Below are 24,261 nucleotides of genomic sequence, written 5' to 3'. Positions count from 1 at the left end.
TTCTTTGTCTTCTCAGAGATATTGTTTGCTTGCTGTTTCCACTAGAAATCTCAGCTCTTAGTGTGCCTGACCAGACATCATCTCCATGGAAAAGATACTCCTATTTTACGTACAGAAGATCCTCTTTCAGCCCTCCAACCCCACCCCAGTTGCTTTCTAGCTCATCTTCCTGATTTCCTTCGTAGCATTTACCACAATCTAAAATTTTATTTACTTATCTGTCTTGTTTCACAAGAACACGTGCTTAACAAAGGAACAGACTTATGGTCACTGTTACATCTACTGTTGAATGTTCACTGCCTGACTGGGCAAGGTGGATCATGCCTGTAATCCCAGCACTTTGGGAGGCCGAGGCGGGTGGATCACCTGAGGTCAGGAGTTCGAGACTAGCCTGGCCAATATGGTGAAACCCCACCTCTACTAAAAATTCAAAACATTAGCTGGGTGTTGTGGTGGGCACCTGTAATCCCAGCTACTCGGGAGGCTAAGGCAGGAGAATCTCTTGAACCTGGGAGGCAGAAGTTGCAGTAAGCCTAGTCAACAAGAGTGAAACTCTGTCTCAAAAAAAGAAAAGAACATTCAGTACCTATGTTCAGTGCCTAACACACAGTAGGTGCTCAATAAATATTTGTTCAATGAATGGAGGCTATGATAAGAGAAAATATAGTGTTTTAGGGGAACTTTAAATGGTTGAGCATGGCTACAGTATAGGTTAGGGTCTGAGTTAATGCTGGAGAAGGAAGAAGCCATTAAGAGCTTCATATATCATTATAAGGAGTTTGCATTTTATCCTGAAGGCAAAGGAAAGCCATAAAATATTTTGAATAAGGGGAATGGCATTACATTTGATTTTTAAAAATCACTTTGGGCCTGGTGTGGTAAGTCATGCTTGTAAAATCACAGCATTTTGGGAAGCTGAGGTGGGCGGATCCCTTTTGAGGCCAGCTTGTGCAACATGGTGAAACCCCATCTCTACAAAAAATACACAAAAAGTAGTCGGGGTTTTTTTTTGTTTCTTTTTTTTTTGAGATGAAGTCTTGCTTTGTCACCCACGTTGGAGTGCAGTGGCGTGATCTTGGCTCACTGCAACCTCCATCTCCTGGGTTCATGCAATTCTCCTGCCTCAGCCTTCTGAGTGGTTGGGATTACAGGCATGCGCCACCATGCCTGGATAATTTTTGTATTTTTAGTAGAGACAGGGTTTCACCATATTGGTCAGGCTAGTCTTGAACTCCTGACCTCAAGTGATCCACCCACCTCAGCCTCCCGAAGTGCTGGGATTACAGGTGTGAGCCACCATGCCCAGCTTAGCCAGGCATTATTGCACACACCTGTAGTCTCAGCTACTTGGGGTGCTGAGGCAGGAGAATTGCTCAAGCCCAGGAGGTCAAGGCTGCAGTGAGCTATAAACACACCACTGCAGTCCAGCCTGGGCAACAGCGTGAGACCCTATCTCAAAAAAAATCACTCTGGAGATGACGTGATAAATGGATTATAGATAGATGGGTTACAGTGTAGGCAGAAAGATTAGTCAAGACACTGCAGGGATCTAGGGAAGAAATAATGGGGTATAAGGGTATCAATTAATGTAATTAATGTAGAGGCAATATTAATGGAGAGAGGATTTAGACTCCTACATATCTCACTTACATAAATTGGGTTTTCACATAGGAACCTGAAGAAAATACCTTTATTCTCGGCCAGGTACGGTGGCTCACGCCTGTAATCCCAGCACTTTGGGAGGCCGAGGCAGGTGGATCAGGAAGTCAGAAGTTCGAGACCAGCCTGGCCAACACGGTGAAACCTGTCTCTACTAAAGATACAAAAAATTAGCTGGGTGTGGTGGCAGGCGCCTTTAATCCCAGCTACTTGGGAGTCTGAGGCAGGAGAATCACTCCTCCTGGGAGGCGGAGGTTGCAGTGAGCCGAGATTGCGCCATCGCACTCCAGCCTGGGTGACAGGGTGAGACTCCATCTCAAAAAAAAAAAAAAAAAAAAAAAAAGAGTTATTCTCTTAGGGCTGGGCGCAGTGGCTCAAGCCTGTAATCCCAACACTTTTGGAGGCCGCAGGCGGATCACCTGAGATCAGGAGTTCGAGACCAGCCTGGCCAACATGGTGAAACCCCATCTCTACTAAAATTACAAAAATTAGCTGGGCATGGTGGCACATGCCTATAATCCCAGCTATTCAGGAGGCTGAGGCAGGAGAATCGCTTGAACCCAGGAGGCGGAGTTTGCAGTGAGTCGAGATTGTACCACTGCACTCCAGCCTGGCGACAGAGTGAGAGCGAGACTCCATCTCAAAAAATGTATACATCAATAAAAATATTCTCTTGTTACACTTAGATTTTTTAAAAATTAGGTTTAGTCCACTATTTACAGATAGAGAACTCCATTCATAGAGGAAAGTAGATGGATTCGAGGTGATGATTTTCTAACTTGGCCAATTATCAAGATCACCTTGTGGGTTTGTAAAATAATTTCAGGAGGGGTCAGGGCAAGAGTGAAGAACTGTTTAGACATAATCATTCAGACAACTCTGTAAGGCATCTAGGTAGGTTTTGGGGTATATAGATCTAGAGTTTGAGAGTTCTAAGATAAAGATTTTGGATTAATGATCAAAAGCATCACAAAAGCCACACAGGTGGATTAGATCATCTGGTGAGAAAGGAGGTTAAAGCATAGGCCAGGCGCAGTGGCTCACACCTATAATCCCAGCACTCTGGGAGACAGAGGCGGGAGGATTGCTTGAGGCTAGGAGTTCAAGACCAGCCTGGGCTGTATAGCAAGACCCATCTCTCCAGAAAAAAAAAAAAAAAAAAAAGGAAAAAACAAAAGGAGAGAGAGACTAGAACAGAATCTTGGTAAACAGTGACATTTAAGGGAAGGAAGACAAAGAGAAAGCAATAAAGGAGACTGAGTAGGAGTGGCTGGTGAAAAAAGAAAGCCAGGACAATGAGAGTTATACGAGGGAGTGCTCAAAGGTGTCAAGGCCACAGAGACCTCTTCCTGCTAGATTATGATGCTTCTGTAAAATAATACTATATTACCTTATCTAGTGAGTCCTAGAGTTAAATGATTATCAAAGTCCCTGAATTTCTTAAAATATACAGAAGCAGGCTGAGCATGGTGGCTCACGCCTGTAATCCCAGGACTTTGAGGAGGCCGAGGTCAGGAGATCGAGACCATCCTGGCTAACACAGCGAAACCCCATCTCTACTAAAAATACAAAAAATTAGCCAGGGGTGGTGGCACGTGCCTGTAGTCGCAGCTCCTCCGGAGGCTGAGGCAGGAGAATCGCTTGGGCCCAGGAGGTGGAGGTTGCAGTGAGTCAAGATCGCACCACTGCACTCTGGCCTGGGTGACAGAGACTCTGTCTCAAAATAAATAAATAAACACACACACACACACACACACACACACACACACAGAAGCAAAACTGTTGGGATAAACCCTGTGAATCTGCATTTTATTTTTATTTTTATTTTTTGAGACAGAGTCTCGCTCTGTTGCCCAGGCTGGAGTGCAGGGGCACGATCTCAGCTCAGTGCAACCTCTGTCTCCTGGGTTCAAGTGATCCTCCTGCCTCAGCCCTCCTAGTAGCTAGGATTACAAGCACGCACTACACCACCATGCCTGACTAATTTTTGTATTTTTAGTAGAGACAGGGTTTTGCCATGTTGGCCAGGCTGGTCTTGAACTCCTAACCTCAGGCAATCCACCCACCTCAGCTTCTCAAAGTGCTGGGATTACAGGCATGAGCCACAGTGCCTGGCCTGTGAATCTGCATTTAAAAAAAAAACTTCCTAGGTGATTCTGATATGCAGTTGAGTTTGGGAACTGTTAATTTAAACCACTTGTTTGATTTGAAAACAGAGAAATTTAATTAAAAGCAATGGATAGAGACCTAAAAATAAAAATCTAGGTATATTAGCAGAATAATTTTGATAGTTTATGTTATAATCTCTCATTGGAAGGAACAGAAGCAAGTACTTAGCTTTCCACAATTAAGCCTTATAACAATGCCATATGAATAAACTAATCCCCAAAGTCAAGAATTTATCATTTTCAAACACTTTTTTAAAAAGTTGGTGAATAACAAAGAGCTAGGATTAAATAATTTATTAAAAAAAACTTTTCTCATAAATCTGTTTCATCAGCATATATGATAATGTCATATGTATTCTTAATTGGAGTAGAAACATTTTTTAAATTACTGTGAAAAACAAGAGTGATATTCCAGGAACAATTGTGCCCTAAAGAAATCTGGTTTAGGCCGGGCGCTGTGGCTCATGCCTATAATCACAGCACTTTGGGAGGCCGAGGCGGACGGATCACGAGGTCAAGAGATGGAGACCATCCTGGCTAACATGGTGAAACCCCATCTCTACTACAAATACAAAAAATTAGCCGGGCGTGGTGGCAGGTGCCTGCAGTCCCAGCTACTTGGGAGGCTGAGGCAGCAGAATGGCATGAACCCGGGAGGCGGAGCTTGCAGTGAGCGGAGATCATGATGCCATTATATTCCAGCCTAGACTACAGAGTGAGACTTCGTCTCAAGAAAGAAAAAAAAAAAAAAAGAAAGAAAAAAATCTGGTTTAAAAGATAGGCATGTTGATTGAACATTGACCTGAATTGTCAATTGAAACTAAAGCTTTTTCTCATTTCTCCACCTAAATACAGGAAAACAAATACAACGTGTTGAGTTTGTAAGTTCTCCAGATGTCAAAATTGGTCTGGTTGATTAATCAAGTTAAATTATTTAATTCTATTTTCTATTCCTAAATACAATAACTAAATATAAATCACTGCTCAACAATGAATAAAGGTGGAACTCTAATTCTATCCCATTAGTTTTAAAATGTATTATTTTGAGAACCAAGTCTTTCTCCTAGCTAAGTAAATGAAACTTTCAGTACTTTTTGGGTGTTTTTGTTTGTTTGTTTGTTTGTTTTTTCTGAGACAGGGCTTAACTCCTGTCACTCAGGCTGGAGTGCAGTGGCCATGATCTCAGCTCACTGCAATCTCCGCCTCCCAGGCTCAAAAGATTCTCCTGCCTCAGCCTCTCAAGTAGCTGGGATGACAGGCGCATGACAGGATGCCCAGTTAATTTGTATTTTTGTAGAGATGGGGTCTCACGATATTGGCCAGGCTGGTGTCAAACTCCTGAGCTCAAGTGATCCGCCTGCCTTGGCCTCCCAAAGTGCTGGGATTACAGGCGTGAGCCACCGCGCCCAGCCAAATGAAACTTTCCTTTAAGGAACAAGTGCATTTTTAATAGATTCTGGAACTCGGCTTGCATAGTAGTCATAATTCCTCAGTGTGGCCAGGACTCCTGCAGAGTTCATATGCTTCACATCCTTGTGGTATTGAAGAACATTCCCATGGATATCAGTTAACTTGCCTATAGAAAAACATCAATCAATTAATCAATCACTCAAGTTAGTGGCTAATTGGATTGTGGTTTTTCTAGTTATTTTTAAGTACCTTTTACTTGCTTATCCAATAGTAGCCAATAAATTCTGGATAAAAGAATGAGTGTCCATAAAGGTTAAGTTTTAATTCACTTGAAATTTAAGACTACAGAACAATTTTAACTAATTAAAGGATATACAATTATTTTTTCTCTGATTAAAATTAATTTTATTTAGCATTTTCTTTTCTTGTCTTTTTTTTTTTGAGATGGAGTCTTGCCTAGGCTGGAGTGCAGTGGCGTGATCTTAGTTACTACAACCTTGGTTTACTACAAGCCCAGGAGTTCAAGGCTGCAGTGAGCCGTGACTGCACCACTGATTTCCAGCCTGGACAACAGAGACCTTGTGTCAAAAAAAAAAAAAAAAAAAGGCTATAAATAAGGGCTAAATTAACTGTATGCAGATCAAAGTTCAAAAAAGGAGACTATAACTAAAGTAAAACTTGCTGAAAATCTACTCTTTTATCCATCGATCATATGAGGGGTTTGGACTGGATAATCTCTAAGCTTCCTTCTAGCTTTTATATCATAACAGTCTAAGTAAAATAATATTACTGAAATATTATGTCATAGCATGATATAATTGTAGAAAAACTATGAATTTCCCAAAATAAAACAGACTAACCTCCCACAGCATGTAAAATAACTTCTGGAGCACAAGTATCCCACTTCTTACAACCAGGACTTGCAAATACATAAGCAGAGGCTTTGCCTTCAATCAGTTGAATAATCTGTAAGGGTAAAAATAAGAATTATCCTTTGATAATAGGAAGAATAATTGAAAGTCATGAAAAGATTGAGGTACAGATAAGAAAAACTGCTTATTTCTATCAAGGATATTTAATCAGTTCCTCTGTTAAACTCAACTTAAAACTTTTAGCAGGTTTAAATTATACCAGTATTATGAAGAAATACATAGAATAAATGCATAATAATATAGTGATATGAAGAAAAAATAATGGTCAAAAAAGCTACAAAGAGGATATCTGAACTGTCTCCACATTCCAAGTTACATAAAGTAACATGTTTCTTTTATTGACGTTGTTTTTCTTTTTTAGCATAAAAGCAATATACATTTACTGCAGAATTAAAGTCTTTTTCAACATCTAAAAAACTGACCATTTATTAGAGGGCTGCACATGGTGGCCCACTCCTGTAATCCCAGCACTTTGGGAGGCTGAGCAGGTGGATCACTTGCAGCCAGGAGTTTGAGACCAGCCTGGCCAACATAGCAAAACCCATCTCTACTAAAAATACAAAAAATTAGCTGGGTGTGGTGGTGCATGCCTGTAATCCTAGCTACTTGGGAGGTGGAGGCATGAGAATTGATTGAACCTGGGAGGTGGAGGTTGTAGTGAGCCAAGACTGCACCACTTCACTCCAGCCTGGATGACAGAGTGAGACTCTGTCTCAAACAAACAGCCCCCCCAACCAAAAAACCAAAACAAAAACAAAAACCCCTGACCATTATTAAAGGACAGAGAAGTATCAAGCAGTACAATCATGTATAAATTGTAATAGATCCTAACAGATGTGCAATGTGTCTAGTCTAACAAGTACTTTCGTAAGTCTTGGGATCACACGTATTCCCATTTCACTACCAAAATACAAACTTTTTTTTTTTTTTAAATATTTGAGGAGATTTATTCTAAGTCAAATATGAGTGACCATCGCCCGTGACACAGCCCTCAGGAAGTCTTGAGAACATATGCCCAAGGCAATTGGGAGCAGCTTGGTTGTATACATTTTAGAGAGGCATGAAACATCAATCAAATACATTTAAAAAATACATTCATTTGGTCCAGAAAGGTGGAACAACTCAAAGCAGTGGGGGCAGGGAGGCTTCCAGGATATAGGTGAATTTAAGTATTTTCTGATTGACAATTGGTTGGGTTTGTTTAAAGACCCAGGATCTATAGAAAGGGAATGTTCAGGCCGGGTGCAGTGGCTCACGCCTGTAATCCCAGCACTTTGGGAGGCCGAGGTGGGCGGATCACCTGAGGTTGGCAGTTAGAGACCAGCCTGACCAACATAGAGAAACCACGTCTCTACTAAAAAAAATACAAAATTAGCCAGGTGTGGTGGCAGGCCCCTATAATCCCAGCTACTTGGGAGACTGAGGTGGGAGAATTACTTGAGCCTGGGAGGCGGAGGCTGTGGTGAGCCGAGATCATGCCATTGCACTCCAGCCTGGGCAACAAGAGTGAAACTCTGTCTCAAAAAAAAAAAAAAAAAAAAAAATCAGATTTTAGTTAATCTCTTTAGGATTTGGAGGGTCTGAAAGAAAAAGAGTTAGCTATGTTAACAGAGATTCTTTACAGATGCAGATTTTTCCCCACAAAGAACAGCTTTGCAGTGCCACAAAATACAAAGTTTTATAGTCATCCTAACAATTCCTCTAATACTGATACACAACTGAGATCACTGCTAGAACTTGCGTGACTCTACATGGTAACTTGCTATCAAGCTTTCATTAGTCAATTGACTTTTTTTGGTTATAGTGTAAATTAATTATTATTATAAAACTCAGACTCCACTAAAAATACAAAAATTAGCCAGGCATGGTGGCAGGCACCTGTAATCCCAGCTACTTAGGAAGCTGAGGCAGGAGAATCACTTGAACCCGGGAGGCAGAGGTTGCAGTGAGCTGAAATCACACCATTGTACACCAGCCTGGGCAACAGAGCAAGACTCAGTCTCAAAAAACAAACAAACAAACAAACAAACAAACAAACAAAAACTATTCAGAAGATATATAAGTAGGACCAGATTGATACAATGTGAGGCAGGAAGGAGTCTAAGATGACTTTCAGGTGTTTGGCTGGATCAGTTAGAAAAATGGTGGTGCCATTAGCTGGACAGTAAAACAGGGAGAGAAACACATCCAGAGGTGGGTAGAAAGAGGATGAACTCAAATTGGACACGCTGAATTTGAGATCCTGAGGGATGTCATCATAATGATATCTAGGGGACAATCAGATGACAAGAGATCAGGGCTAGGGATATAGATCAATTTGTGTCCCATTTCATAATTCTCTCAGCAGGTTGGAAACCTGGATGAAAGAATGGGGGAAACAGACAAGAAGCGGGCAGGCGGGCCCGATCTTAGAGTCTGTAGAAGGTAGAGGAGATAATCTAAGAGGGTCCTTGGCAAAATAAGGTCTTTGGCAAGAAGCATGGAGCCTTACCCTGATGACTTCCATTAACATTGAATTCTCGGCCGGGCGCGGTGGCTCAAGCCTGTAATCCCAGCACTTTGGGAGGCCGAGATGGGTGGATCACGAGGTCAGGAGATCGAGACCATCCTGGCTAACACGGTGAAACCCCGTCTCTATTAAAAATACAAAAAAAACACTAGCCAGGCGAGGTGGCGGGCGCCTGTAGTCCCAGCTACTCCGGAGGCTGAGGCAAGAGAATGGCGTGAACCTGGGAGGCGGAGCTTGCAGTGACCTGAGATCTGGCCACTGCACTCCAGCCTGGGCGACAGAGCGAAACTCCGTCTCAAAAAACAAAACAAAACAAAACAAAACAAAACAAAAATTGAATTCTCTCAGATAATAAACAAAAAACTTTGACTCTTAAATTTATTATTAAAATTTAAATACTGCTGAAATGTACAAATTATATTATTTACTCCCAGCTCTTTAAACTCTTATTTCGTGTTTTTAAAAGTTGAGTATTTCAATGATTCACTTGCATTTCAGAGCAGATGACAGACCTTTTTCATACCTTATTTCCTGCTCCGCCTACTCGCAGCACAGCATCGGGGTTCATAGCAGTAACACAGTCAGTAACCAACTTGTTGCTATGGGATCGAGTAGTTGTGATAATGTGTTTCCCAGCAGGGACTTCTTTCAGCTGAAACCCAAAGGCACCTAAACCTAAAACTCCCCAGATTGTCCTCCCCAACACAGCATCTGGTCCTGCCTGTGTAAACAAGTGAAACAGCAAGACTTGTGATTATTTAGAGAAGAACGTTAGTCCATATATGGAATATTCAGTTGTATTAGCATCATGATTAAAAAAATAAAAACATGATAATATTATAAAGCACAAGAACAATATCACTGACGAAGAACTTTTCCTGAGAGAATCTGCTGATTATTATCATTACTCTTCTGGTTAACAGTTTCAAAGAACTTTTGGTTATTCCCTGGAATCTTTATATACTGATTTCTGTTTATAATGCACTGAAACATCATAAACTGATTACTGTTTTTCTGAATTATCTAATGATCTCTTTGTTGTATTTGAAAATGACTATTTTCATAAAGTACTAAGATCCCCAGGAAATGAAATACCATGTATTGATAACTACTTTTCATTTTCCAAGAAATATTAAAAATCATGTTGCTACAGGAATAGGTAATTATGACAATGTATTTGGCTGCTATGGAGATAGGGTCACTGAATAGGCCAATACAATATTGAAGAGTAGTTGTGGATAATGGGATCAGAGTTAAGATTTTGCTGACAATTGTAGTAGCAAAATGACAATGATAATACAATCTTAGAATCTGTATTTTCCTTTGCAGAACTCAATTTCAACCACATTGTTGTAACTATATACTCGATATAGAAAAAAATCTGTATTTCATGGAAAGTAAAATTGATACATAAAATGATTGATGCAAAGTCATCAAAATACAATTATATTAATATAGTAGGCATATATTATAGAGATATACATATTGTACTGAACACTAAACATGTACCAGGCACCATTCTAAGTGCTTTACATGTATTATCTCTCCTTCAATCCTCAAAGTAACCCCATGAAGTAGGTATTCGCATCCTTAATTTAAAGATGAGAAAAATGAAATGTGGAATCATTAAGTAACCTGACTAGAGGCTCTAAGAAGTTCATAACCAAAGATTGGCTCATCTGTCTTCAAAGATGATATTCTTAAATTAGAATAAATTAGACTGCCTAAGTTTACCTGTCAATGTGTTTTCACACACATCATCTTATTTGTCCTAGAGCAGTACCCTGGGTGTTGTTATTCTGAAATATACTTAGGTTGCAGGTTGGGTTCCCTGGGAAGCAGACTCTGAGGCAGGTGGTATGTTTGTTAAGAAGTGTGCTTGGTATCAACACCTGTGGAAGGAGGAGGAGGGCGTGGGCAGAGGGATGAAATAAGCTGTGATGCAGGTACAACAAGAGCTGACCCTACGGGGAGTTGTTCCTATGCAGGGAGTCTGGAGCTACAATAGCGTTTCAGAGTAGTCCCAAATTGGGATGAGATGTCAGGTTTTTAAACTCCTACAATAATCAGTCACTGGAAATGGACTGCATTGGGAAGAGGTGTGGTCCTGGGTGAGACAGCTCTCCATTGGTAGGGCAATCCCACAAGAGTCTGATGGCAAATGGGGCAAAACAAAGGAGCCAAAGAACAAGCACTGGGTGCTCGGTATATGTTAATGTGCTTCCTCTGTTCTCATCTGAGTTTGCACTACAGGAGAGGTTTGGAGTCTAAGGAAGCTATTTACTTTATTTTTATTTTTATTTTTTTGAGACAGAGTCTCACTGTGTCACCCAGGCTGGAGTTCAGTGGCATGATCTCGGCTCACTGCAAACTCTGCCTCCTGGGTTCAAGGAATTCTCTAGCCTCAGCCTCCTGAGTAGCTGGGATTACAGGTGCGTGCCACCACGTCCGGCTAATTTTTGTATTTTTTTAGTAGAGACGGGGTTTCACCATATTGGTCAGGCTGGTCTCGAACTTCTGACCTCGTGATCCACCTGCCTTGGCCTCCCAAAGTGCTGGGATTACAGGTGTGAGCCACCATGCCTGGCCAAGAAACCTATTTATTAATGCAGCTCTCCAGTTATTCGGGAAAAAAAATAAAGGAAATAAAACAGTGGACACAAATATTTTGGGCCCTACAAGGTCATATTCCTTCTGTAAATGAACATCTAGGCAAAAAGGATGGGATCAAGGACTCTAGTGTTTTGATGTGGTCAACGCAATCCCATGATGCAACCAGCTTACCTTCCTCTGTGCTCCTGACTCTCAGGCTCTCACATTGTCTTTCTCTTTCAAAGGCTCCACACCAATTTTGGGAGGGTAATAAAGGCGAAAATTTTCTGACAATTAAGCTTCAATGGTTAAGAAACTGGCTTTAGTATAAAGATAGACTGAGTTTCTTCATGCTATTTCCTTTAAGTGTCTACCAGTTTCAGTAAATGTTGGAAGCAATAATAAAGTTTGAATTGCTAAGTCTTTTCTCTGGCTCAGGAGGGCAATATAAATACAGTAGCAAGGTTTGGATTTGAGTTTGAATCCTAATTCTGCCATTTACCAACTGGGTGATCACAGGAAAGTTAATTGCCTCAGTTTCCTCTTTAAAATGGAGATAACAGTTTCCTTAAAGGGCTGTGGTGAGTATTCAATGAAAGGATATATTTGAAACCCTCGAACCTGGCAGCATACAGTAAACTCTTAATTTTAGCTATTATGGTGATGATGGATTATTATTTAAAATTGAATCTTTAGCCTGAATACTACCAACACAGCTGAGCAACTTTTCTACTTCCATTTGTGGTAACGAATTTTAAGGCATAAGCAAGAGAAGCAAAAGAAAGGATAAACAGAGTGTCCAGAGGGGAAGTAATGAAGAGAAGCAGAACAGCAGAAAATGAACTGGTACATGGGATGCACAATGGCCACCTGGGGTACCACAAGTTGCCTACCTCTTTTCTACGTACTAGTGGAGCCAAAAGCCTAGCTATTTTTTTCACCTTTGCTTCATTCCTGTGTTCCCTTAACTGCTGCTTTTCGTTGTTCTGTGGAAAATGAATACGATTTTTCTAATCTCAGCAAGAAGTGGTGAAAATTGTTAAATCCTAAGCACTTAGATTTTTTCCTGATGAAAGGTACCATGTGTTACAATGCTTTATATGAATTAAATGCCCCTTTTGAAAGTAGTAGTATTAACTCAAAGTTTACATACAAACCACAAACTTGTGTCTGCATGTAACAGTATGAACATTAAAATCATATTTAAAGAATTAATAGACATAGGCGATTTAACCCGAGAAACTTTCTCCATAACATATCACTATTTTGGTAAATCTTAAGAAACACATGATTCTTAATAAAATTTATAATCATATGAACAGCAGGAAAAAATGAATTTATATTAGAAATAAAGATTAACCTTGCTTTTAACGCAGAGTGGAAATTCAGAAGTAATATTGCCCACTCTGATTACTTTGTTTCTCTAAAGTTCTATCAAGGTCACATTAATATAAATACTTTAACTACTTTATCTCCACGATTTCCTATAAAATTTAATGCAATTTAATGGTACATTCTTGCTTTGAAATTACACTGGTCTCTTATTTCTATAGGAGACAATTTCTCTGATGTATAACAGAAAATCAAAGCAGATTAGAAGAGACAAGAAAAAAGAGTGCAAGAGCATAATAAGTTCTGTTACCAACACTGACTGCAATTTAGGCATTACACAGCATTCCCTGGAAAACAACATGCCTAGCATCTTTTCTTGATTGAAATGGTTCATTTCTTGAATATGCTTCAGGAACCAATCGTAAATCAGGTGTCTTGATGCCCAAGATAATCAAGAACCTTATCAGTAATTCTCTGACATTTATATTTGAATCATAAGGCATAAATTTAAAAATATGTAATGCATACAATGTGTCTGTGTACATACATATACATATATATACACACCCAATGCCCCCAGCGATTTTGATTCAATAGGTCTGGGGTACGGCCTGGGAATCCATATTCTTAAAAGTTCCTCATCAGTTAATAGCATAGCTAAAAAAAAAACATTAAATAAATAAATACAGTTTTAAAAATGAAAAGTTCTCCAGATGTTTGCATGTGCAACCAAGCTAAAAACCTCTCACTTAGATAACACAAAGAATCATATAACACTACCATTATTTATCTAATGAAATTACTTTGTATCACTTATAGTAATACCTCATAGTTGTAATATGGCTGGTTAATAACTCCTGCTATGGCTTTTCCTTCATAAGCAATTCCAATAAGAACTGTTACATTGTCAAGAAGACCTGCAAAGAAGAAATAAATATCAGTTACATAACTTGCTCATGTTATGACTCATCATTACTGCATCAATTGCTCCAAGTTAGTTTTGCAGTTAAGGTATGGAATTTGCAATGATTCATCCATGATCAATCCTATTTACAGCAAAATGCATAAATGATAAGCGAGCTGGCCAGAAACAGCAATAGGATCTATGGCCACTTAATTGAATTGGTAATCATGGTCTCATTAGTACAGTGTGTAAACCAACTAAATAAAGCAGCCATAATTCTGCAGCTATCATCATCAGATTCCTCTATGCCTCTTCCACCATCATTCAACTCATCCTTACCTGCCAAATCACTTTATATTCCTGGATTACATCTAGACTTGTATTTCAAGCCTTTAAAGCAGAGTTTCTCAAAGGGAGGCCCAAGGACTATAAAGCAGCATTAGAATTAACTGGCATACTTTTTATAACACAGATCTTCTCAGGCTCCTTCCCAGAACTAGTGAATCAAAATCTGGGAGTGGGGAACAAGACCGAAATAAGCTTTCTAGGTGCTTTTATATACATTAAAGTAGTCTAGAGCTTCCTTATTTCACAATGGGTTCTACAGATGTTTTCAGCACACACACAGACATACACATGTACACACACACTGTGATTCACTCATTATAGAGATGTCTCATTCAAGAACAATAAAATAGTTTTTTCCTAGTAATTATGATAAATTTTTAAAGCCATGTCCTGAGAGCCAATACAAGAAAACTTACGTAGATCTTAATTTTATCATCATCATCATCATCATCATTATTATTTTCTTTTTTTGAAACAGAGTCCTTCTCTGTCACCCAGGCTGGAGTGCAGTGGCGAGATCTCAGCTCACTGCAACCTCTGTCTTCCGAGTTCAAGCAATTCTCCTGCCTCAGCCCCACAAGTAGCTGGGATTACAGACATGTGCCATTAGGCCCAGCTAATTTTTCTATTTTTAGGAGAGAAGGGGTTTCACCATGTTGGCCAGGCTAGACTCGAACTTCTGACCTAATTATCTGCCCACCTTGGCCTCCCAAAGCGCTGAGATTACAAGCATGAGCCACCCCGCCTAGCCTAGATCTTAATTTTAAAAATAAAACTCTAAGCTTAAAACCCAAAACTTGCCAGGCGCAGTGGCTCACACCTGTAATCCCAGCACTTTGGGAGGCCCAGGCAAGCAGATCACCTGAGGTCGGGAGTTCAAGACCAACCTGACCAATATGGTGAAACCCCATTTCTCCTAAAAATACAAAAATTAGCTGGGCATGGTGGCGGGTGCCTGTAATCACAGCTACTTGGGAGGTGAGGCAGGAGAATAGCTTGAACCTGGGAGGCAGAGGTTGCAGTGAGCTGAGATCATGCCACTACACTCTAGCCTGGGCAACGAGCAAGACTGTCTAAAAAAAAAAAAAAAAAACCTAAAACTAAAACTCTGGCTCTGAGCCTGTTCATTCCTACATTTATATGGCCAATTTTATTTTAATTTGTTGCTAATTGTTCTCATCTTAGATAAGGAGAAATATTGTACTGTGTTTCAAAACCCACCTTTAGAAGGTGAGGCCGTGAAATGTGAAAGCAGTTCACAGATTAGGGGAGAGTGAATGGGGAGGGCATGGGATGGTGGTGCTGGCAGAGCAAGAGCTACATAGTTGTACTCGTTATCGTTTTTCTACCCCAATAACTGGGGGTTCAGTATAGTCATTTTGGTAACACTGGTTTAATATGTTAGTTATTCTCATCCGGGAGACATTAGAAGTGTGGGGCTGGTAGAGTGAGTATGTATTTCAAGACTTTAAAGCAGAGTTTCTCAAAGGGAGGCCCAAGGACTATCAAGCAGCATTAGAATTAACTGGCATACTTTTTATAACACAGATCTTCTAAGGCTCCTTCCCAGAACTAGTGAATCAAAATCTGGGAGTGGGGGGTGGTATTTGAAGGAGATGAATTTTCTTCTCCTGTCTTGACAATCAATGATGTATGAGAACCATGAGCACAAATATAGCTTTAGGGGAAAACATAACACATGATACTAGCTTTCCATACAACATACAAAATATCAAATATTTACAACTAACATCATATCCTTGTCCCACTGCTGTCAAATATGAATACAAAAGAGATATCAACCTTCAGTATATTCCTTGGTTCCATCCAGAGGATCCACCCAGACCACGAGCTAAAATTAAAAAGAGAGAAGGAAAATAGCTAAATCAAGCATACAAAATTCTAAAAATAGATTTAAATAGATTAAAACTACCTTTTTTTCCCGTTTGAAATTATATTATGGATGGCCTGAGTTAATGTCATCGTTTTGAGATCGTACAAAAACCTTATTCTTTTGTAATCATGGAAAAAGTTCATTTGAATAAGAGAAAAGTCTGATTTAAGAATTTTCAGGCCAGGTACGGTGGATCATACCTGTAATCCCAGTATTTTGGGAGGCCGAGGCGGGTGGACCACCTGAGGTCAGGAGTTCGAGACCAGCCTGGCCAAAGTGGTGAAACCCCACCTCTACTAAAAATACAAAATTAGCTGGGCGTGGTGGTGGGGGGCTGTAATCCCAGCTACTCAGTAGGCTGAGGCAGGAGAATCACTTGAACTCAGGAGGTGGAGGTTGCAGTGAGCTGACATCATGCCATTGCACTCCAGCCTGGGCAACAAGAGCAAAACTCTGTTTCAAAAAAAGAAAAAAAAGTATTTTCAACATGAAATGCTTAACTGATAAAAGTTTGTTGTCATTTGGACACTAAGCACACTCTCTAGATCATGGTACAGAGAAAACTTGTAAAGTGGCATAAAAAATGTTGTGAACATGCATAGTTGCTACTCATTTTTATATGTAAGTGCTGATTTAAAAAAAACAACAGTCTGATTATCTCAAGGACACAGTCCACACAATCCAAAGAAAAATGAATAATAAAACTGGCAGCAGATTTAAAACGAAAATTCCTTCCGTTTAGGATATTTAATATGAATCAGGATATGCTGCCTTTAACCACTACAATGATAACATTATGTGAATTTCTGAGCGAGGGCATGTTTCTGATGGAGAACACCATGTCTCATTTTCTTTGTTTCCTCCATACCACAGAACAAAGTGTCTTACTCATAGTAAGTCTCCAACGAATATGCATTAAATAATTAAAAATTGGAAAACTAAAGACGTTATGGTGGGTATCTGAAGTCACAGATTTAACTGAAGCAACTATGAAAAGCAAGCAGGATGATATTTATGGTCTTCTAAAAATAAAAGGTAGTAATCTGTTTCATAGCCTTCTGTCCCCAGTTACCAATGAATGTTTTACTATCAAATCTACTAAATATCTACTAAATACAAATTAGATTTTCTTCCTAAAAGTATTATTGTCTTTTTTAATGAGACAGGGTCTCACTCTGCTGTCCAGGCTGAGGGTATGTGTAAAACTGTGCCAGGTAGGAACAAAGTAGGACAACTCACACTTCCCAATTGCAAAACTTAATACAAAGCAAGAAAGTGTGCTACTGGCATAAGGATAGACATATAGACCAATGGAATATAACTGAGAGTCCAGAATGAAACCCATATATCTATTTCTTTTCTTTTTTCTTTTTTTTTTTTTTGAGACAAAGTTTTGCTCTTGTCGCCCAGGTTGGAGTGCAATGGCACAATCTCGGCTCACTGCAACCTCCGCCTCCCAGGTTCAAGCGATTCTCCTGCCTCAGCCTCCTGAGTAACTGGGATTATAGGCGTGCGCCACCACGCCCAGCTAATTTTGTATTTTTAGTAGAGATGGAGTTTCTCCATGTTGGTCAGGCTGGTCTCAAACTCTTGACCTCAGGTAATCCACCTGCCTCAGCCTCCCAAAGCGTTGCGATTACAGACGTGAGCCACCACGACTGGCATGAAACCCATACACCTATGGCCTGCTGATTTTTCACAAGTGTGCCAAGGCCATTCAACTGGGAAAAAAATCATCTCTTTAAGAGATGGTGCTGGGGCCAGGTGAGGTGGCTCAAGCCTGTAATCCTAGCACTTTGGGAGGCCAAGGTGGGCGGATCACGAGGTCAAGAGATAGAGACTATCCTGGCCAACATGGTGAAACCTCATCTCTACTAAAAATACAAAAACAATTAGCTGGGTGTGGTAGTGTGAGCCTGTAGTCCCAGCTACTTGGAAGGCTGAGGCAGGAGAATCGCTTGAACCCAGGAGGTGGAGGTTGTGGTGAGCCAAGATTGCAGCCCTGTACTCCAGCCTCGCGATAGAGAGAGACTTCATCTCAAAAAAAAAAAAAAAAAAAAAAAAGAGATGGTGCTGGTTGCAGCCTTAACCTCCATGGGCTCAGGTGATCCTCCCACCTCAACCTCCCAAGTAGCTGAGACTACAAGTGTGCGCCACCATACCTGGCTAATTTTTGTATTTTTTGTAGAGACAGAGTTTCACTATGTTGCCCAGTCTGGTCTCGAACTCCTAGACTCAAGCAATCCAACCACCTCAGCCTCCCAAAGTGCTGGGATTACAGGTGTTAGCCACCATGCCTGGCCCTAAAAGTATTTTAAATAACGGTTTTAGAGTGGAAAGGAAACCCATAGGACGAGAAACTGAACTCTAAATCCATATGGTTGCCTGATACTTCCATGTTGGCTCTTTAATATATCAAATTTCTGGTTGCCCCTATTTTATAACTACCAATTTTTCATCTTACAGGCAAATTGTATTTCCTTTACTATGGCAAAAAGACCAGGTTAATAGAGAGTTGAGTATAAATAGGATCATACATCTTCTTCTTTAATAGAACTGTACTGCGATGGGCATGGTTGCTTCAATATTTCCTCCCACTGACTGTCTTCGATCAGCTCTTGATCCACTTCCTCAGAAGGCAGATCCTAAAGCAGAGATAACCCTAATGGTTATTGAAGCCATTTAGCGTTTACAGAGTATGCTTTGTCTCATTAACAGAAGAAATGCAGCATCACAGTTTTCGCTAGTTCTTCTGGTTTACCATTTATATTTAGAACTTTTAAAGCAAACCTTAAAAATTTGCAAAAACAACCATATGTGGCTCATCAAAATTGACTAAATGGTTGCAATGTCATTATCTTGAACAGAGTTTAAAAATAAAAGATTCTTTAAGTATTATACACTCATTTAAACAAGTTTCTCTGACAGCAGATAGTTCCCCTATATTACATTAGATGTCAATTTCCTCACTTCCTTTTTTTTTTTTTTTGAGACGGAGTCTTGCTCTATTGCCCAGGCTGGAGTGCAGGGGCACCATCTCGGCTCACTGCAACCTCCCCCTCCTGGGGTCAAGCAGTTCTCCTTCCTCAGCCTCCTGAGTAGCTGAGATTACAGGCGTTCACCACCATGCCTGGCTAATTTTTGTATTTTTAGTAGAGACGGGATTCAGTTTCACCATGTTGGTCAGGCTGGTCTCGAACTCCTGACCTCGTGATCTGCCCGCCTTGGCCTCCCAAAGTGCTGGGATTACAGGCGTGAGCCACCGCGCCCAGCCTACTTCCCTCACTTTCAAAGTGTTATGGTCTTTGGATAAGTACGCAAATAAGCCTAAGTTTAAAAACAAACAACAACAAAATCCATTTTATTCCAAAGTTCTAGATCTCTGCCCATCTTACAGTTTGTATGCTGGGTATAACAGTAACCATATCTTTTATGGTCAATAATTAAGACATCTGCCTTAGAAATAGACCAAAATGTCTTAAAATCAGATATTTCCCCTAAGTCCAAAGAATACAATAATTATTTTTGTGTTTAAAACAATAAATATAATGCTTGAAATTATAAGAGTGGTACATAAATCATTAAAGCGTCAGTTATAAGTACACTTGGTAAACAAGGATTTAAAAAAAATGTCTCTGACGACTCTTACCTCTTCCCCTATAATTGTGAGTTTGGGGAATTTCCGGGCCAATGAAGAACATATGCTCATCTGTGCCAATCGGTCAGCTTTGGTCTGCAGGTCTGTTGCACAGGTCTATAACAAAGAATGCAAAGTTTAGCAGAGCTAACGAGAAATAAGTTGATTCCCTGTGCATGAGTGCCTACATAATTTAGATTACACTGTCAGTTTTTAGAGTCATAGAACTTAACACCAAATGAGTTAACTAGTTTCCTGCCTTGGTTTTTCTCAAAGCATTAATAGTGGTTAAAGTTTGGAAAGGAGCTTTTAAATAATCTAGAACATTTTCTTCCCTAGTTTAGAAATTCCTTATCTCTAGACATCAACCTTTTGCTTAAATAGGTTCAGAGATAGGAAATGTATCACTTTTCAAGGCAAAGGTAATAGTTATTAGAAAAAGTATTCCTTGGATCCTTCTATAACTTCCACACTAATCCTAATCATAATAATTCAATAGGTCCTCAAGTTGATTCACAGGTATAGAGTAAGAAATCCTATTTGTTTTTGTTTTGTTTTGTTTTGTTTTTGAGAAGGAGTCTTGCTCTGTCGCTGGGTAGTGTACAGTGGCGCGATCTTGGCTCACTGCAATCTCTGCCTCCTAGGTTCAAGCAATTCCCCTACCTCCTGAGCAGCTGGGACTGTAGGCTCCTGCCACCATGCCCGGCTAATTTTTTGTATCTTAGTAGAGACGGGGTTTCATCAAGTTGGCCAGGATGGTCTTGATCTCCTGACCTTGTGATCTGCCTGCCATGACCTCCCAAAATGCTGAGATTACAGGCATGAGTCACTGCACCCAGCCTAAGAAATTCTGTTTCTGAAAATCTGAAAAACACTAATATGAACTGCTGTAATATTTAACATATAGCTCACCTGTGGTACCCTCACTCAATCACTATGTCAGATAATCATGCTAGTGAAAGAGAAAAGTTTTGCAAGTGACAACCACAACCTCCTTTGTTAGTTTGCTTTCAGAGAATTATGATATGTTGCAAATGATATACGCCTGGTTAAGTAGATTTACAGATTATATCATCTTAGTAGAATTTGTTTGTTTTGAGATGGAGTCTCACTCTGTCACCCAGGCTGGAGTGCAGTGGCGTGATCTTGGCTCACTGCAACCTTTGTCCCTTGGCTTCAAGCAATTCTCCTGTCTCAGCCTCCTGAGTAGCTGGGACTACAGGTGCCCCCCCCACCACGGCCGGCTAATTTTTGTATTTTTAGTAGAGATAGGGTTTCACCATATTGGCCAGGCTGGTCTCAAACTCCTGACCTTGTGATCCACCCACCTCGGCCTCCCAAAGTGCTAGGATTACAGGCGTGAGCCACTGCACCCCGCCTCATCTTAGTAGAATTTTAACAATACTTTGCAATGAGATAAGGAGTCATTATGAAAAGCAAACTGCTTTATGTCTCACTGAGATTTGCTATATATCTCAATGCAAAGTACTATTCTGCTAGAATGTAAGCTCCACAAAAGGATTTTATTCCCTAAAGAATTGTGTCTAGCATATAGTAGGTGCTCTATAAGTATCTTTTGAATGAACCTACTCAAAAGAATTGTTCAGTTTGAAGATTAGTTATATATCAATCAAGTTTGTACACCACTGCTTTAGAGAAAAAAATATATATTGAAAGTCATTCCTCTATCTGAGCAAAGCAATTCTCCTTCCCTCTCTAAGATAAATATTTCCTACTCTATCAACATAGCTCTGGACCTCATCCTTGGAACCTTGTATGATAAACTGATTTTGCTGTTTTTTAAAAGTAAGGTATCAACAGGAGGATATAAAGTACTAGAAATGCCTGAGCAGTACAGAAGACAATGAGAATACTACTTTTTTTCCTGACTTGGCACTACATCTCTGTTCCTTTTTAGCTACGTGGGTTTCAAAGTTGTTTGTCTAATATAATCTCAACATAAGATCAACTGAAAATAAGTGATGTTAAGGAAAAGGATCTGAAAGGAAATAATTCACAATATTGGCAATGGTGGCATGATGGATGATTTTTGTTTACTTTTTGGCATTTTTCTCCATTTCCTACTTTTCATAATAGAAAAAACTTTGTAAAAAATGAGATTAGGGGCCAGACGCAGTGGTTCATGCCTGTAATTGCAGCACTTTGGGAGGCCGAGGCAGGCGGATCACAAGGTCAGGAGTTCGAGACCAGCCTGACCAACATGGAGAAATCCTGCTTCTACTAAAAATACAAAATTAACTGGGCGTGGTGGCACATGCCTGTAAAATCCCAGCTACCCAGGAGGCTGACGTAGGAGAATCGCTTGAACCTGGAAGGCAGAGGTTGCGGTGAGCTGAGATCACGCCATTGCACTCCAGCCTGGGCAACAAGAGTGAAACTCCGTCTCAAAAAAAAAATTAAAAAATTAAAAAAAAAACAAAAAATAAGATTAGCAGCCCCCTGAAAGCAGCAGTATTATTTTGTTGATTATTACCAACCATGTCTGTGGTCAACTAAAATATCTTTTTCAAACAAATTTTAAGCAGATTTATCTGACATAACTTGAACATGAATACAGCACTTTATATTATCCTGTTACAATATCATGTTGGATTTGGTCCACTTTTCTCAGAGGTTGCAACTATTTTGAATGCTTATTCTGTGATCAAATGTATTAACTAGACTGCTCAGCTTTACCTTATTGGCAAATTTGATAAGTACATTTTCTATATCATCTTCTTCCACTTCAGATAATATATTAGGTATTATTTTAAAACTGTATGTTATTTAATGATTAAAGAGAAGAGTACAATGTCAGGAGCAGAGTCCTGTGATCAGCCAATGATGATCCTTTTCTACGATGAAAATGACTCATTAATTTAAATTTGTGGATAATGTTATTCATCCAGTTATGAATACACCTAACCGTGGCTCAGGATGGGAGATGTCATCTACATAACTAAAAATAGCTTGAATATTTTCTTAAATAGAAAATGACAGACTATAACAAATGTTTTGCTTAAATCAAGATACCTTCTATCTATTTCCTCTATGAGTAGGCCTATAAATCTATCAAAAAAGCAAATGAGATTTATTTCATTTGTTCTTATGAGTTTTTGTTTTTGTTTGTTTGTTTTTAATATTATTTATTTATTTATTTATTTAAGAGACAGAGTTTTACTCTGTTGCCCAGGCTGGAGTACAGTTGTGGGATCACAGATCACTGCAGCCTCAAACTCCTGGGCTCAAGCAATTATACCACTTCAGCTTCCCAAGTAGTTAGGACTGCAAGCATGTCCCACCATGTCAGACAGGGTCTTGCTATGTTGCCCAGGCTGATTTTTATGTTTATTTTTTAAAAGCAATTACGTTGAATGTTTTCTAATGAACTCATGTCAACTTTTTTCTAAGTTGTTTTTTATTCATATATCTCACTTTTTCTTATGGTAACAATGCTAGGTAGATGTATCACTTGTAAGTGAGTGACTTAACTCAATCTATTTTATTATTTTTAATTTATTTTTCCATTTCATCTTTTTTTATTATTATACTTTATGTTCTAGGGTACATGTGCACAATGTGCAGGTTTGTTACATATGTATACATGTGCCATGTTGGTATGCTGCACCCATTAACTTGTCATTTACATTAGGTATATCTCCTAATGCTATCCCTCCCCCCTCCCCCCACCCAACAACAGGCCCCGGTGTGTGATGTTCCCCTTCCTGTGTCCAAGTGACCTCATTGTTCAATTCCTACCTATGAGTGAGAACATGTGGTGTTTGGTTTTCTGTTCTTGCGAGTTTGCTGACAGTTTCCAGCTGCATCCATGTCCCTACAAAGGACCCGAACTCATCCTTTTTTATGGCTGCATAGTATTCCATGGTGTATATGTGCTACATTTTCTTAATCCAGTCTGTCACTGCTGGACATTTGGGTTGGTTCCAAGTCTTTGCTATTGTGAATAGTGCCGCAATAAACATACGTGTGCATGTGTCTTTATAGCAGCATGATTTATAATCCTTTGGCTATATACCCAGGAATGGGATGGCTGCATCAAATGGTATTTCTAGTTCTAGATTCTCAAGGAATTGCCACACTGTCTTCCACAATGGATGAACTAGTTTACAGTCCCACCAACAGTGTAAAAGTGTTCCTATTTCTCCACATCCTCTCCAGCACCTGTTGTGTCCTGACTTTTTAATGATTGCCATTCTAACTGGTGTGAGATGGTATCTCATTGTGGTTTTGATTTGCATTTCTCTGATGGCTAGTGATGATGAGCATTTTTTCATGTGTCTGTTGGCTGCATAAATGTCTTCTTTTGAGAAGTGTCTGTTCGTATCCTTTGCCCACTTTTTGATGGTTCATATGGAACCAAAAAAGAACCCGCTTTGCCAAGACAATCCTAAGTCAAAAGAACAAAGCTGGAGGCATCACGCTATCTGACTTCAAACTATCCTACAAGGCTACAGTAACCAAAACAGCATGGTACTGGTACCAAAACAGAGATATAGACCAATGGAACAGAACAGACCCCTCAGAAATAATACCATACATCTACAACCATCTGGTGTTTGACAAACCTGACAAAAACAAGAAATGGGGAAAGGATTCCCTATTTAATAAATGGTGCTGGGAAAACTGGCTAGCCATAAGTAGAAAGCTGAAACTGGATCCCTTTCTTACTCCTTATACAAAAATTAATTCAAGATGGATTAGAGACTTAAATGTTAGACCTAAAACTCACTCTATATTAAATCATTAAAGTGTTAATGATAAATCATATCCTACTAATGTTCTCACTTGGAAGAAATTACAATACAATTTTCCTTAAAGACTATAATAAAGAAAGATTTAGGCGAAGTATAGTGGC

The 24,261-nt window shown here is 39.7% G+C and overlaps 1 protein-coding gene across 4 annotated transcripts in view; it reads right to left on the bottom strand.

The window, feature by feature from the left end:
- Positions 1 to 4,106: 4,106 nt before the first annotated feature.
- BPNT1 (3'(2'), 5'-bisphosphate nucleotidase 1) overlaps positions 4,107 to 24,261 on the bottom strand; it is a 30,304-nt gene continuing 10,149 nt past the window's right edge. For all 4 annotated transcript variants that reach the window (XM_037985553.2, XM_007988402.3, XM_007988403.3 and 1 more), the window contains 7 exons: positions 19,398 to 19,502; positions 18,286 to 18,393; positions 15,658 to 15,706; positions 13,428 to 13,519; positions 9,202 to 9,399; positions 6,098 to 6,203; positions 4,107 to 5,403 (listed from right to left, as the gene is read on the bottom strand). In XM_037985553.2, the coding sequence (XP_037841481.1) occupies positions 5,255 to 5,403; positions 6,098 to 6,203; positions 9,202 to 9,399; positions 13,428 to 13,519; positions 15,658 to 15,706; positions 18,286 to 18,393; positions 19,398 to 19,502 (807 nt within the window). In that variant the 3' untranslated portion in view covers positions 4,107 to 5,254. The remainder of the gene's footprint in view (positions 5,404 to 6,097; positions 6,204 to 9,201; positions 9,400 to 13,427; positions 13,520 to 15,657; positions 15,707 to 18,285; positions 18,394 to 19,397; positions 19,503 to 24,261) is intronic.

Source organism: Chlorocebus sabaeus, chromosome 25 (genome assembly GCF_047675955.1).
Source record: "Chlorocebus sabaeus isolate Y175 chromosome 25, mChlSab1.0.hap1, whole genome shotgun sequence".
NCBI lineage: Eukaryota > Metazoa > Chordata > Mammalia > Primates > Cercopithecidae > Chlorocebus > Chlorocebus sabaeus.
The sequence above is the reverse complement of the archived record's forward strand: the minus strand, read 5'-3'. Positions and strand labels throughout refer to the sequence as shown.